Source organism: Ranitomeya imitator, chromosome 1 (assembly GCF_032444005.1).
Source record: "Ranitomeya imitator isolate aRanImi1 chromosome 1, aRanImi1.pri, whole genome shotgun sequence".
NCBI lineage: Eukaryota > Metazoa > Chordata > Amphibia > Anura > Dendrobatidae > Ranitomeya > Ranitomeya imitator.
This window is the reverse complement of record NC_091282.1, coordinates 868,451,350-868,466,743: the sequence shown is the minus strand read 5'-3', so window position 1 is coordinate 868,466,743 and position 15,394 is coordinate 868,451,350. Positions and strand designations below refer to the sequence as shown.

The 15,394-nt window shown below is 47.0% G+C and overlaps 1 protein-coding gene across 2 annotated transcripts in view; it reads left to right on the top strand.

Annotated features, from left to right (window-relative positions):
• The first annotated feature begins 771 nt into the window (after nucleotides 1-771).
• The window catches only part of FNTA (farnesyltransferase, CAAX box, subunit alpha), a 51,558-nt gene continuing 36,935 nt past the window's right edge, over nucleotides 772-15,394 (top strand). For both annotated transcript variants that reach the window (XM_069742648.1, XM_069742657.1), the window contains exons 1-4: nucleotides 772-984; nucleotides 1,120-1,205; nucleotides 4,392-4,506; nucleotides 6,851-6,955. In XM_069742648.1, the coding sequence (XP_069598749.1) occupies nucleotides 824-984; nucleotides 1,120-1,205; nucleotides 4,392-4,506; nucleotides 6,851-6,955 (467 nt within the window). In that variant the 5' untranslated portion in view covers nucleotides 772-823. The remainder of the gene's footprint in view (nucleotides 985-1,119; nucleotides 1,206-4,391; nucleotides 4,507-6,850; nucleotides 6,956-15,394) is intronic.

Sequence of the window (15,394 nt, the reverse complement as noted above, 5' to 3'; positions counted from 1 at the left end):
CCTGGCTTCCACCGTGAAGCATGGAGGAGGAGGTGTGATGGTGTGGGGGTGCTTTGCTGGTGACACTGTTGGGGATGTATTCAAAATTGAAGGCATACTGAACCAGCATGGCTACCACAGCATCTTAGGCTCCCGTCACACTATCAGTATTTGGTCAGTATTTTACATCAGTATTTGGAAGTATTTGTCTGTAAAAACACTGACAAAATACTGAGGTAAAATACTGACAAAGTACTGAATGTGTGAACGTGGTCTCAGGAAAGGGGCAGAAAAGGCTGGGAGACCAGCTGTACTTTAATTCCTGAGAGAAGTAGATGTTTCTTAGCTGCTGTTATAAAGTGGAGTTGTTGCCTACACTATCCAGTTACAGGCTACTGAAAAAAAGTGGATGCTGACTAGTTGCTATTGCTTACTTTTCTGCTTTCCTTTTGCATGCTCCCCGCTTATAATTACGGTAAACTATTGCATAGCGGAAACAATCAGTATTTTGCAGCCTACTTTGTAATGGTTTTCATGCAGCAAAGCAACGAGCTAAAAAATGAGAAAAACATTGGCAGAGTTTCTAAGTAGTGGTTGGAACATATTTATGGTGTTGGAAACCTTAGGTCACAATGACATGGAGCCTCACAGGTCCGAATCAGTCACACATCTCGTCATGCTTCATTATCCACCAGCGCTCTCAGGTCGTCAACAAAATGGCGCCAACAGCAGACCATGGCAGAACACCGGATATCCCCCTGCCGGCCGCAGTGCGATGGGCTGCTCCGGGCTCAGGCTGATAGCGCAGCTTCCTCTTCCACTTTGCTCTCAGTGGCGGGTGAGGATGCAGTCCCCTGGAGAGGAGGATGGAGAGGTTGCCGGCCAGAGGGCAGGAGCGCCAGACGAGGAGGGCGCGCAGTACGAGGAGTATCCTCGGGAGGTAGACGGGGCCGGCGACTGTGAGCCGGATTACGAGCGGCTGTTTGAGCGCTACATTCCCTACAGGTACTGGCCACCTGGACTGTCCGGACTGCTTTCTCCTGGCTGTATGCCATAGGCGTGTTGTGTGACAGTGTGCGCTCTCGGGGCGCCACCTCTGTTACTATAACGCACGTGTGTGCATGTCTGCTGTCTCCGCAGGGATCGGAAAGAATGGGCAGATGTTACACCGGTTCCCCAGGACGATGGCCCGAGCCCAGTAGTGCAGATCGTGTACAGTGAGAAGTGTGAGTGCGCCATTATGGGGGGCGGCATCTGTGGTGCCACTTGTGGGGGACACCACTGCTAGAAAGCTCTGGAAGCATAGATGATCCATAAGTGCGTGTCCCTGTGTGCAGGTCATCACTTACTGGTTTGCTCTCCGCTGTTATACAGTGGGGCAAAAAAGTATTTAGTCAGTCAGCAATAGTGCAAGTTCCACCACTTAAAAAGATGAGAGGCGTCTGTAATTTACATCATAGGTAGACCTCAACTATGGGAGACAAACTGAGAAAAAAAAATCCAGAAAATCACATTGTCTGTTTTTTTAACAATTTATTTGCATATTATGGTGGAAAATAAGTATTTGGTCAGAAACAAACAATCAAGATTTCTGGCTCTCACAGACCTGTAACTTCTTCTTTAAGAGTCTCCTCTTTCCTCCACTCATTACCTGTAGTAATGGCACCTGTTTAAACTTGTTATCAGTATAAAAAGACACCTGTGCACACCCTCCAAACAGTCTGACTCCAAACTCCACTATGGTGAAGACCAAAGAGCTGTCAAAGGACACCAGAAACAAAATTGTAGCCCTGCACCAGGCTGGGAAGACTGAATCTGCAATAGCCAACCAGCTTGGAGTGAAGAAATCAACAGTGGGAGCAATAATTAGAAAATGGAAGACATACAAGACCACTGATAATCTCCCTCGATCTGGGGCTCCACGCAAAATCCCACCCCGTGGGGTCAGAATGATCACAAGAACGGTGAGCAAAAATCCCAGAACCACGCGGGGGGACCTAGTGAATGAACTGCAGAGAGCTGGGACCAATGTAACAAGGCCTACCATAAGTAACACACTACGCCACCATGGACTCAGATCCTGCAGTGCCAGACGTGTCCCACTGCTTAAGCCAGTACATGTCCGGGCCCGTCTGAAGTTTGCTAGAGAGCATTTGGATTATCCAGAAGAGTATTGGGAGAATGTCATATGGTCTGATGAAACCAAACTGGAACTGTTTGGTAGAAACACAACTTGTCGTGTTTGGAGGAAAAAGAATACTGAGTTGCATCCATCAAACACCATACCTACTGTAAAGCATGGTGGTGGAAACATCATGCTTTGGGGCTGTTTCTCTGCAAAGGGGCCAGGACGACTGATCCGGGTACATGAAAGAATGAATGGGGCCATGTATCGTGAGATTTTGAGTGCAAACCTCCTTCCATCAGCAAGGGCATTGAAGATGAAATGTGGCTGGGTCTTTCAACATGACAATAATCCAAAGCACACCGCCAGGGCAACGAAGGAGTGGCTTCGTAAGAAGCATTTCAAGGTCCTGGAGTGGCCTAGCCAGTCTCCAGATCTCAACCCTATAGAAAACCTTTGGAGGGAGTTGAAAGTCCGTGTTGCCAAGCGAAAAGCCAAAAACATCCCTGCTCTAGAGGAGATCTGCATGGAGGAATGGGCCAACATACCAACAACAGTGTGTGGCAACCTTGTGAAGACTTACAGAAAATGTTTGACCTCTGTCATTGCCAACAAAGGATATATTACAAAGTATTGAGATGAAATTTTGTTTCTGACCAAATACTTATTTTCCACCATAATATGCAAATAAATTGTTAAAAAAACAGACAATGTGATTTTCTGGATTTTTTCTCCTCAGTTTGTCTCCCATAGTTGAGGTCTACCTATGATGTAAATTACAGACGCCTCTCATCTTTTTAAGTGGTGGAACTTGCACTATTGCTGACTGACTAAATACTTTTTTGCCCCACTGTATATGTCTCAGGTCTACTTCTGCTGTATCAATGCAAAATGTAAAAAAAATCCCACTAAGGCTGCCGTCACACTATCAGTATTTGGACAGTATTTTACATCCGTATCTGTAAGCCAAAACCTGGAGTGGAACAATTAGAGGAAAAGTATAATAGAAACATATGCACCACTTCTGTATTTATCACCCACTCCTGGTTTTGGCTACAAATACTGATGTAAAATACTGACCAAATACTGCTAGTGTGACGGCAGCCTAACACTTATTAGAAAAGGTCTGGTTCTCCAGGGGTTAATGTGGCTTTGCTCTCATGTAGTGCTGTGTTTGGTAGGTTAGGCCTTGTGACTTGGGAACTGTTAGAGAAGGAATGATTCTCTCAGTACTGTCATTATTGCTATGACTAGGTAGTGGTTGGAGGGATATTACTTCTCTTAAGGACAGACCACTGAGACCCCTGCCGGTAATTGGGCTCTTAAGGACAGACCACTGAGACCCCTGCCGGTAATTGGGCTCTTAAGGACAGACCACTGAGACCCCTGCCGATAACGGGGCTCTTCAGGACAGACCACTGAGACCCCTGCCGGTAACGGGGCTCTTCAGGACAGACCACTGAGACCCCTGCCGGTAACGGGGCTCTTCAGGACAGACCACTGAGACCCCTGCCGGTAACGGGGCTCTTCAGGACAGACCACTGAGACCCCTGCTGGTGCTGCCGATAACGGGGCTCTTCAGTCCTCTGGATGAAACAATGGATGAGTTTGCACAACACTGCTCCGTTTATCATCTATGCCTCTGAGACATCTAAGCTCTGTTCTTGGCTGTCTACATCCCTCTCATTAAAGGGTTATTTCAATTTCTGAGTACGCCTGGCTGCGGTTTATTTTATTTTTTAGAGGGCCCATGATTCTGGTGGCTGTTATTGTCTGCAGCGCTGATTTCAGCACTGCAGCCAATCAGTGAGCTGAGCGTCCTGAGCAGAGCTGCAGACCTCACTTACTGGCTGCAGCGCAGTTGTCGATATCCGCTCCCGGGACTCGGTGTTGGACGTGCGGAGGGTGAGTAATGCACGGCTTGTTATTTTAAAGCAAACTGCAAGTGGAGGACAGTGGCTTTCTGAAACCGTAAAAGCCCTTTATCAATGATCCATCAGATATGCATTCTCAGCTAATGATGTTTGTATAGCGCCAATTTTACAATTAAGTGGGGACGTGTACTAATAACGACATTACAGATCAACCCAACTCACCTGGTACAAGCCTACAATCTATAACTACAAATGGGGACCCCCAAAGCTCTGTTTTCTGGACTCTAGGTTTCTCCGAGACAGACATCTAGCAATGAGCAGTTATTGGGTGGGGGGGGGGGGGGAGGAGCTGCAGTGAGTTTTGTTTTGCACGTTTCAGTGCAGGGCTAATAATGTCACCTCTCCCTTTCCAGTCCGTGATGTTTATGACTACTTCCGGGCTGTTCTTCAGCGAGATGAGAGGAGTGAGAGAGCTTTTAAGCTGACCGGTGATGCCATCGAACTGAATGCTGCGAACTACACAGTGTGGTGAGTATCATGCAGTATGATGGGTTTCCAGGCTCCAGGAAAACTGGTCCTATTGATTGTCTGGGTAGGAAAAGCACTGACATGAGCCACAGTCTTTTCATTGTGCTAACTTCCACTTCTTAAGGCTGACTTATCTGAAGTCATGTGACAAGGCTCGTTAAAGGGTCGACATTGACTGTTCGGGTTGCTACTTCCAATAGGTGACACTAGAGTTCTAGTCCTCTTCCTCTCTGAACAGACAATTTGCATCCAGAAAACTCAGATGATATATAACGCATTTTTTGGACTATAGGACGCACCTTACTATAAGACTCACCCCAAATTTGGGGTGAAAATTGCAGAAAAAAAGATTTTTTTATAAGATGGGGGTCCGTCTTATTGTCCGAATTTAAGATATCTTACCTGAGGGCAGGCGGTGGCAGAGCAGGGTCACAGGAGGCATGGTTTCAGCAGAGGTGCGGTGATGCTGAGGCGCGGTTGGCGGTACGGCGTGTACTTGAGCAGGGTCCCTTCCTGCTTAGATGGGTGACGCCATGGCCTGGTGTCCATGGGGGCAGTTGCTGCAGTGCTGTGGCGGCAGATGTGCGGTCACTTCCTCAGGTGAGGTGACGCCGCGGCCCGGTATCCAAGGTGAGCAGCAGAGCTGTGTTAATTACCAGTTTCTCAGTGGCGGCGGCCATCTTCCTGAGGCCGCGCGTCCGCAGATTTAGTACTCTGCTTCCCAGGGCTTCAGGAAAATGGCCGCGGGAGGCCGCGTGTGTGCAGATAAAGATCACGGCGGCCTTTTTCCTGAGTTCGAGATCTCAATCTGCGAACTCTGCTTCAGGAAAATGGCCACCGCGATCTCAATCTGTGCACATGCGGCCATTTTCCTTAAGCCCCGGGAAGCAGAGAACTCAATCTGCGCACGCGTGGCCTCAGGAAGATGGCCACCGAGAAAGCCGTGATTCACCTAGCTCTGCTGCTCGCCTTGGATACCGGGCCGCAGCGTCACCTCACCTGTTGAAGGGACCTTGCTCACACCATACCTCTCACCGCGCCTCATCATCCCCGCACCTCTGCCGCCGCCCCACTGCCGGTAAGCCTGTATTCCAACATCACTTATTAGTTTCCTTTTAAAGAACTGCAAATTATCCATAAAAATCGGATTCTATATTTCTCCATATAACATGATTGGTTTTCTTTGTACAATAGACTTGAACGGGTGAGTCTCATCCAACATGTGGAAGAAGCTAATACGTGCTGCAATTTTTTTTTTTCCATGCAGATTGTTAATGGGGAATAAACCCTCTCCTCTGTTCTGCCTTTTTGATACCAAAGGTGCGAGTGTTGTGTGTGGGTTTGTTTTTTTTATTTTTATTAAGCACTGGGACAAATAGTCGTTTGAAACTACCTTTAGGGTATGTGCCCACTATCCGGAACTGGCAGCACTTTGGACCCATCAGATATTCACTGCCTCCAAAGTTCTGCCATCTATTGAACACAGGTGAATCCTCTGTGATCACTGAACCGTGTGGTTTCACCGCGTCCGATACATTGTATGGGTGAAATTTCTCTGTAGGTTGGATGCTGTATAAGTACACAGCGTCCAACCCACAGCGCTTAGGCTACTTTCACATTTCCATCTTTTGTCACGTCGCAATCCGTTTTTTTTTTTTTTTTTTTTTTTTTTTTTTTCCCTTGAAAAAAATTTGCAGTATCCTTCATTTTCCCATAGACTTGTATTGCCGACGGACCGCGACGTATGGCCACACGTTGCGTCCGTCATGCACTGGATTGCGTCTGGTTTTGGTGGACAGTAATCACAGAAAAACGTTCAAGGGAACGTTTTTCTGTACGTCGCATCCAGTTTTCCTGTCTGCGCAAGCTCGGCAGGAAATGTCTCTCTCTGACTTTCTTGCCCGGCAACACAGAAGAAATTGCGAAAGCACACACTTCCGTCGGTACATCGCGCCGACGCTTCGTGACGGGCGACTACCGACAGAAGTGTGAAAGAAGCCTCACTGATCGTGGGCACGTACCCTAAGGAGGGTGGGCATATTTGTTCATTGCGGTGACAAATATTTCAGTAACCCTTTCCGAAAAGGTATTGATTCTTGTTGTCAGTAGTAGCTTTCTATAGTGTGCTATAACTAATCATGCGAAGTCCCTCTTCTCTAATCTCTACTTGTCATCTAGAGAATATCCATCTTCTGCTTCGTAGCTGATATGGAATAGGGACTTTAGGAAAGCGGTAACTCTTTTTTTTTTTTTTTTTTAATCACTTTTTCTGAGCAGATGAGGAGCATGTTATTTTTTTTTACCTTTATTGTGTAGTAACAGTTGAATCTATTTTGTTTCTTAGGCACTACAGAAGAGTACTCTTGCAAGCTCTGAAGAAAGACCTACAAGAGGAAATGAACTATATAACAGCAATAATTGAGGACCAGCCAAAAAATTACCAAGTCTGGTAAGAGTAGATAGGATATTGCTCTGTTTACTGAATATGGCCAACACATCCAGCCTAGAGGATACTATTAAAAATTAACTTTTAATTAAATCATAGCTTAAAAATTCAACAGAGCAGCAAGAGCCCAAATCCAAACCTAACACCTACTATCAGGATAGTACAAGCCACAGAAAATCATTCCCATCATTTAGTAAGAATGCTAGCTAATGCATCTGACTAGTGATGCTAGGACTAAATGAGTAAAGTGTCACAGTACAACAAAGTGAATGAAAAAGAGAGAACCATCATGGATCTCACTCAGTTGAAATGCAGACTGTTCTCCGGGTCACATCCATAAGAGAAGAAACATAACTCACACTGCCCAGTCGTGCCCTCTGCAGTAGCTCTTGCCCTTACAAGGGCAGTACCCAGGTGGAGATAGTATCCCAAAAAGAGGTTCCCTCCCAACATATTTCTCCATTAGGAGACGTCATCAGGGGTGTGTACTTGGTATTTGAAGGAGGGACGTGTGGGTTATCTCCCCATATCTTTATCAGGGTAACAGCACTGTAACAACTCATTGTTGGAGTTGTGACAGCTCTGGTTGTGCTTTAATTTAAACGTGGTTTTTACTTTTGCGCCAGCCACGGTTAATGGCAGCTTCTGTGTTGCTGGTCAGCTGATGTGGGTGGTCACCACTCCCACCATTCTTTCAGTAGTCACATGATGCATCAGCTAACTGTTGGTAAGAGTTTTTCTCTGGAGACCAGCCAAGGAGCTGGGAGCTCCCTGGTGCTATCTGTGTATCAGCTTCTTGAGGTCCTGGTTCCGTATCCTCTGCTGTGTAGAGCTTGCAGCAGAAGCTGGAGCTAAGTTTTTTTTTTTTTTCCGTTTTTTTTTGGTCCTTTCTTTGCCTGTCTCGTGCTTGTCACTACCAGCTGCAGTGGTGAGGCTAGCGTCCTTGCCGGCCAGTGCACTAGCCAGGGTATAGTGAGGTGACTAGGCACGTGACGGCAGCGGGGTAAAGGACCCGCTTAGGGTGTTAGTGGAGTTTAGGGATTGGCACAGATTGTTGTATAGGAGGTACCCCATCCCTTGTTCCCTATTGTTAGGGCCTCCCTCCCCCTTTTTCCATCGCATTGTGTGTTGTTCCATCTGCTGGACCGACCCCTGTTGGGTCGTGAGTCATGACTCGTGACAAGCACTCTGCCCTGAGGGAAAACCCACCACAGTGGGATTCCTTTAGATATTATCAAGCAAAAGCACTTTATATGCACAGATACACTTTATTCTTCTACACTGCAACAACTTCAGTGTATTTATGCTTGTGCCTCCCAATAACAAGTACACTCCCCTGATAACTAATGGAGAAATAAACATTTTCAGGAGGGAACCTCTTTTTGGAATAATAGCTCCACTTGGGTACTCCCCTTGTTAAAGCAGGAGCAACTGCAGAGGGCACGACAGGGCAGAGTGAGGGATGCTTCTACCCCTATGGACATGACCTGGAGAACAGTCTGCCCTTCAGTTGAGTGAGATCCACAATGTTTCTTCCTTTTTCATTGACTTTATTGTACTGTGACAATTTACTCATTTAGTCCTAGCATCACTAGTTAGATGTGTTAGCTTCCATTCTCACTAAAGGAATGGAATTCTTTTTTGTGGTTTGTAGTATCTTGATAGGTGTTAGGTTTGGATTTGGGCTCTTGTTGCTCTGTTGAATTTTTTAAAGCTATTAATTAAACGTTACTTTTTTATATCATCTAGACTGGATGTGTTGGTAATACTGAGGTGGTGCCCTCTTAACCCCTTCACGACCTATGACTCATACGCTGCGTCATGAAAGTCGGTGGCAATCCGATCTGTGACGCAGCGTATGCGTCATGGCGGAATCGCGTTTCTGCAGGCCGGGTGAAAGGGTTAACTGAAATTTCACCCGACCTGCAGGGACAGGGGAACTTGTACTTTAGCCCAGGGGGGGTGGCTTAGCCCCCACTTGGCTACGATCGCCCTGGTGACCACTTTGTCACCACCCCCTAGATCTGATTGGAGCCAGCGTCCATGTGAGGCTAGCTCTCCATTCAGATGTGGAGGGGCGGAGAAAACCATGACTGCCTCGCTGTCCAGCTTCATGCCTTCCATGGAAGCTGAACAGCGAGGTGCCTGTATACTGCCCTGCCACATACAGCGATCGCCGCTGCAGTGGCTGCCACCGCCAGGTGCTCCCCTCTGCTTCCGACCTTTTTCCTGCTCCTGCCCCCGACCTTGGCCCCCCCTCCCCCTGCCCCGGAGATCACCCCCCTGCTGCTGCCGACTCCATTTCCTCCTTCTGCTACATCGCACCTGACAGCCCCCGCCCCCAGTGATCCCCCTGCCTCGCTGATGCCCCCTCCCCCCGCTGATCTCCTCCTCCCTTCCCCGCTGATCTCCCCCCTGCCCTGTGGAACTCCCCCTGCCCTGCTGATGTCCTGCCCTGCCCCGCTGATGTCCTCCCCTGCCCCGCTGATCACCCCCCAGCCCCAGTTTATCCCATTAGGGTTAGGGTTGGGGCTAAAATTAGAATTGGGATTAGGGTTAGGATTAGGGTTGGAATTATGGGTAGGGTTAGGATTAGAGTTGGGATTAGGGGTTGGGGTTAGGGTTGGAGATAGAATTGGGGGTTTCCACTGTTTAGGCACATCAGAGGCTCTCCAAACGCGACATGGCGTCCTATCTCAATTCCAGCCAATTCTACATTGAAAAAGTAAAAGTGCTCCTTCCCTTCCGAGCTCTCCCGTGCGCCTAAACAGGGGTTTACCCCAACATATGGGGTATCAGCATACTCAGGACAAATTGGACAACAACTTTTTTGTCCAACTTCTCTTGTTACCCTTGGCAAAATAAAAATTTGGGGGGCTAAAAAACCCTTTTTGTGGGAAAAAATGATTTTTTTATTTTCGTGGCTCCGCGTTATAAACTGTAGTGAAACACTTAGGGGTTCAGAGTTCTCTAAACACATCTAGATAAGTTCCTTGGGGGTCTAGTTTCCAATATGGGGTCACTTGTGGGGGGCTTCTACTGTTTAGGTACATTAGGGGCTCTGCAAACGCAATGTGACGCCTGCAGACCATTCCATCTAACTCTGCATTCCAAATGGCGCTCCTTCCCTTCCGAGCTCTGCCATGCGCCCAAACGGTGGTTACCCCTCACATATAGGGTATCAGCGTATTCAGGACAAATTAGACATCAACTTTTGGAAACCAATTTCTCCTGTTACCCTTGTGAAAGTAAAAAATTGCGGGCTAAAAATAATTTTTGAAGAAAAAAAAAGATTTTTTTTATTTTCACGGCTCTGCGTTATAAACTTCTGTGAAGCATTTGGGGGTAAAAAGTGCTCACCACACATCTAGTTCCTTGGGGGGTCTAGTTTCCAAAATTTAGTCATTTGTGGGGGGTTTCTACTGTTTAGGCACATCAAGGGCTCTGCAAATGCAGCGTGACGCCCTCAGACCATTCCATAAAAGTCTGCCTTTCAAAACTTCACTACTTTCCTTCCGAGCCCCGATGTGTGCCCAAACAGGGGTCCTTCACCCCCACATATGAAGTATCAGCGTAATCAGGACAAACTGGGCAACAAATATTGGGGTCCAATTTCTCCTGTTACCCTTGTGAAAATAAAAAATTGCTTGCTAAAACATAATTTTTGAGGAAAGAAAAATGATTTTTTATTTTCACGGCTCTGTGTTATAAACTTCTGTGAAGCACTTGGGGGTTTAACCCCTTCATGACCCAGCCTATTTTGACCTTAAAGACCTTGCCGTTTTTTGCAATTCTGACCAGTGTCCCTTTATGAGGTAATAACTCAGGAACGCTTCAACGGATCCTAGCGGTTCTGAGATTGTTTTTTCGTGACATATTGGGCTTCATGTTAGTGGTAAATTTAGGTCAATAAATTCTGTGTTTATTTGTGATAAAAACGGAAATTTGGCGAAAATTTTGAAAATTTCGCAATTTTCACATTTTGAATTTTTATTCTGTTAAACCAGAGAGATATGTGACACAAAATAGTTAATAAATAACATTTCCCACATGTTTACTTTACATCAGCACAATTTTGGAAACAAAATTTTTTTTTGTTAGGAAGTTATAAGGGTTAAAATTTGACCAGCGATTTGTCATTTTTACAACGAAATTTACAAAACCATTTTTTTTAGGGACCACCTCACATTTGAAGTCAGTTTGAGGGGTCTATATGGCTGAAAATACCCAAAAGTGACACCATTCTAAAAACTGCACCCCTCAAGGTACTCAAAATCACATTCAAGAAGTTTATTAACCCTTCAGGTGCTTCACAGCAGCAGAAGCAACATGGAAGGAAAAAATGAACATTTAACTTTTTAGTCACAAAAATTATCTTTTAGCAACAATTTTTTTTATTTTCCCAATGGTAAAAGGAGAAACTGAACCACGAAAGTTGTTGTCCAATTTGTCCTGAGTACGCTGATACCTCATATGTGGGGGTAAACCACTGTTTGGGCGCACGGCAGGGCTTGGAAGGGAAGGAGCGCCATTTGACTTTTTGAATCAAAAATTGGCTCCACTCTTTAGCGGACACCATGTCACGTTTGGAGAGCCCCCGTGTGCCTAAAAATTGGAGCTCCCCCACAAGTGACCCCATTTTGGAAACTAGACGCCCCAAGGAACTTATCTAGATGCATAGTGAGCACTTTGAACCCCCAGGTGCTTCACAAATTAATCCGTAAAAATGAAAAAGTACTTTTTTTTCACAAAAAAATTCTTTTAGCCTCAATTTTTTCATTTTCACATGGGCAACAGGATAAAATGGATCCTAAAATGTGTTGGGCAATTTCTCCTGAGTACACCAATACCTCACATGTGGGGGTAAACCACTGTTTGGGCACATGGTAAGGCTCGGAAGGGAAGGAGCGCCATTTGACTTTTTGAATGAAAAATTATTTCCATCGTTAGCGGACACCATGTCGCGTTTGGATAGCTCCTGTGTGCCTAAACATTGGCGCTCCCCCACAAGTGACCCCATTTTGGAAACTAGACCCCCCAAGGAACTTATTTAGATGCCTAGTGAGCACTTTAAACCCTCAGGTGCTTCACAAATTGATCTGTAAAAATGAAAAAGTACTTTTTTTTCACAAAAAAATTCTTTTCGCCTCAATTTTTTCATTTTCACATGGGCAGTAGGGTAAAATGGATCATAAAATTTGTTGGGCAATTTCTCCCGAGTACGTCGATACCTCATATGTGGGGGTAAACCACTGTTTGGGCACTCGGCAGGGCTCGGAAGGGAAGGCGCGCCATTTGACTTTTTGAATGGAAAATTAGCTCCAATTGTTAGCGGACACCATGTCGCGTTTGGAGAGCCCCTGTGTGCCTAAACATTGGAGCTCCCCCACAAGTGACCCCATTTTGGAAACTAGACCCCCCAAGGAACTTATCTAGATGCATATTGAGCACTTTAAACCCCCAGGTGCTTCACAGAAGTTTATAACGCAGAGCCATGAAAATAAAAAATAATTTTTCTTTCCTCAAAAATGATTTTTTAGCCTGGAATTTCCTAATTTGCCAAGGATAATAGGAGAAATTGGACCCCAAATATTGTTGTCCTGTTTGTCCTGAGTACGCAGATACCCAATATGTGGGGGTAAACCACTGTTTGGGCGCACGGCAGGGCTCGGAAGGGATGGCACGCCATTTGGCTTTTTAAATGGAAAATTAGCTCCAATCATTAGCGGACACCATGTCAAGTTTGGAGAGCCCCTGTGTGCCTAAACATTGGAGATCCCCCAGAAATGACCCCATTTTGGAAACTAGACCCCCAAAGGAACTTATCTAGATGTGTGGTGAGCACTTTGAACCCCCAAGTGCTTCATAGAAGTTTATAATGCAGAGCCGTGAAAATAATAAATACGTTTTCTTTCCTCAAAAATAATTATTTAGCCCAGAATTTTTTATTTTCCCAAGGGTTACAGAAGAAACTGGACCCCAAAAGTTGTTGTCCAGTTTCTCCGGAGTACGCTGATACCCCATGAGTGGGGGTAAACCACTGTTTGGGCACACGTCGGGGCTCAGAAGGGAAGTAGTGACTTTTGAAATGCAGACTTTGATGGAATGGTCTGCGGGTGTCACGTTGCGTTTGCAGAGCCCCTGGTGTGCCTAAACAGTAGAAACCCCCACAAGTGACCCCATTTTAGAAATTAGACCCCCCAAGGAACTTATCTAGATATGTGGTGAGCACTTTGAACCCCCAAGTGCTTCACAGACGTTTACAACGCAGAGCCGTGAAAATAAAAAATCATTTTTCTTTCCTCAAAAATTATGTTTTAGCAAGCATTTTTTTAGATTCACAAGGGTAACAGGAGAAATTGGACCCCAGTAATTGTTGCGCAGTTTGTCCTGAGTATGCTGGTACCCCATATGTGGGGGTAAACCACTGTTTGGGCACACGTCAGGGCTCGGAAGTGAGGGAGCGCCATTTGACTTTTTGAATACGAGATTGGCTGGAATCAATGGTGGCGCCATGTTGCGTTTGGAGACCCCTGATGTGCCTAAACAGTGGTAACCCCTCAATTCTACCTCCAACACTAACCCCAACACACCCCTAACCCTAATCCCAACTGTAGCCATAACCCTAAACACAACCCTAACCGCAACACACCCCTAACCACAACCCTAACCCCAACACACCCCTAACCATAACCACAACCCTAATTCCAACCCTAACCCTAAGGCTATGTGCCCACGTTGCGGATTCGTGTGAGACATTTTCGCACCATTTTTGAAAAATCCGCGGGTAAAAGGCACTGCGTTTTACCTGCGGATTTTCCGCGGATTTCCAGTGTTTTTTGTGCGGATTTCACCTGCGGATTCCTATTGAGGAACAGGTGTAAAACGCTGCGGAATCCGCACAAAGAATTGACATGCTGCGGAAAATACAACGCAGCGTTTCCGCGTGGTATTTTCTGCACCATGGGCACAGCGGATTTGGTTTCCATATGTTTACATGGTACTGTAAACCTGATGGAACACTGCTGCGAATCCGCAGCCAAATCCGCACCGTGTGCACATAGCCTAATTCTAAAGGTATGTGCACACGCTGCGGAAAACGCTGCGGATCCGCAGCAGTTTCCCATGAGTTTACAGTTCAATGTAAACCTACGGGAAACAAAAATCGCTGTGCCCATGCTGCGGAAAAACTGCACGGAAACGCAGCGGTTTACATTCCGCAGCATGTCACTTCTTTGTGCGGATTCCGCAGCGGTTTTACAACTGCTCAAATAGAAAATCGCAGTTGTAAAACCGCAGTGAAATGCGCAGAAAAACTGCGGTAAATCCGCCATAAATCCGCAGCGGTTTAGCACTGCGGATTTATCAAATCCGCAGCGGAAAAATCCGCAGAGGACCAGAATACGTGTGCACATACCGAAACCCTACCCCTACTCCTACCCCTACCCCTACTCCTACCCCTACCCCTACTCCTACCCCTAGCCCTACCCCTAGCCCTACCCCTAGCCCTACCCCTAGCCCTACCCCTAGCCCTACCCCTAGCCCTACCCCTAACCCTACCCCTAACCCTACCCCTAACCCTAACCCTATTCTAACATTAGTGGAAAAAAAAAAATTTCTTTATTTTTTTATTGTCCCTACCTATGGGGGTGACAAAGGGGGGGGGGGGGGGGTCATTTATTATTTTTTTTATTTTGATCACTGAGATAGATTATATCTCAGTGATGAAAATGCACTTTGGAACGAATCTGCCGGCCGGCAGATTCGGCGGGCGCACTGCGCATGCGCCCGCCATTTTGGAAGATGGCGGCGCCCAGGGAGAAGACGGACGGGACCCCGGCTGGATCGGTAAGTATGATGGGGTGGGGGGGGACCACGGGGGGGGGGGGGGGGGGGGATCGGAGCACGGGGGGGGGAATCGGAGTGCGGGAGGGGTGGAACGGAGCACGGGGGGCGTGGAACGGAGCACGGGGGGGCTGGAATGGAGCACGGGGGGTGGAACGGAGCACCGGGGGGGGGGGGGGGGTGGATCGGAGTGCAGGAGGGGTGATTGGAGCACGGGGGGGTGATTGGAGCACGGGGGGAGCGGACAAGAGCACGGGGGGGAGCGGAGCACTGGACGGAGGGGAGCCGGAGCAGTGTACCGGCCAGATCGGAGGGCTGGGGGGGCGATCGGAGGGGTGGGGTGGGGGCACACTAGTATTTCCAGCCATGGCCGATGATATTTCAGCATCGGCCATGGCTGGATTGTAATATTTCACCCGTTATAATAGGTGAAATATTACAAATCGCTCTGATTGGCTGTTGAAAGTGAAACTGCCAATCAGAGCGATCGTAGCCACGAGGGGGTGAAGCCACCCCCCCTGGGCTAAACTACCACTCCCCCTGTCCCTGCAGATCGGGTGAAATGGGAGTTAACCCTTTCACCCGATCTGCAGGGAC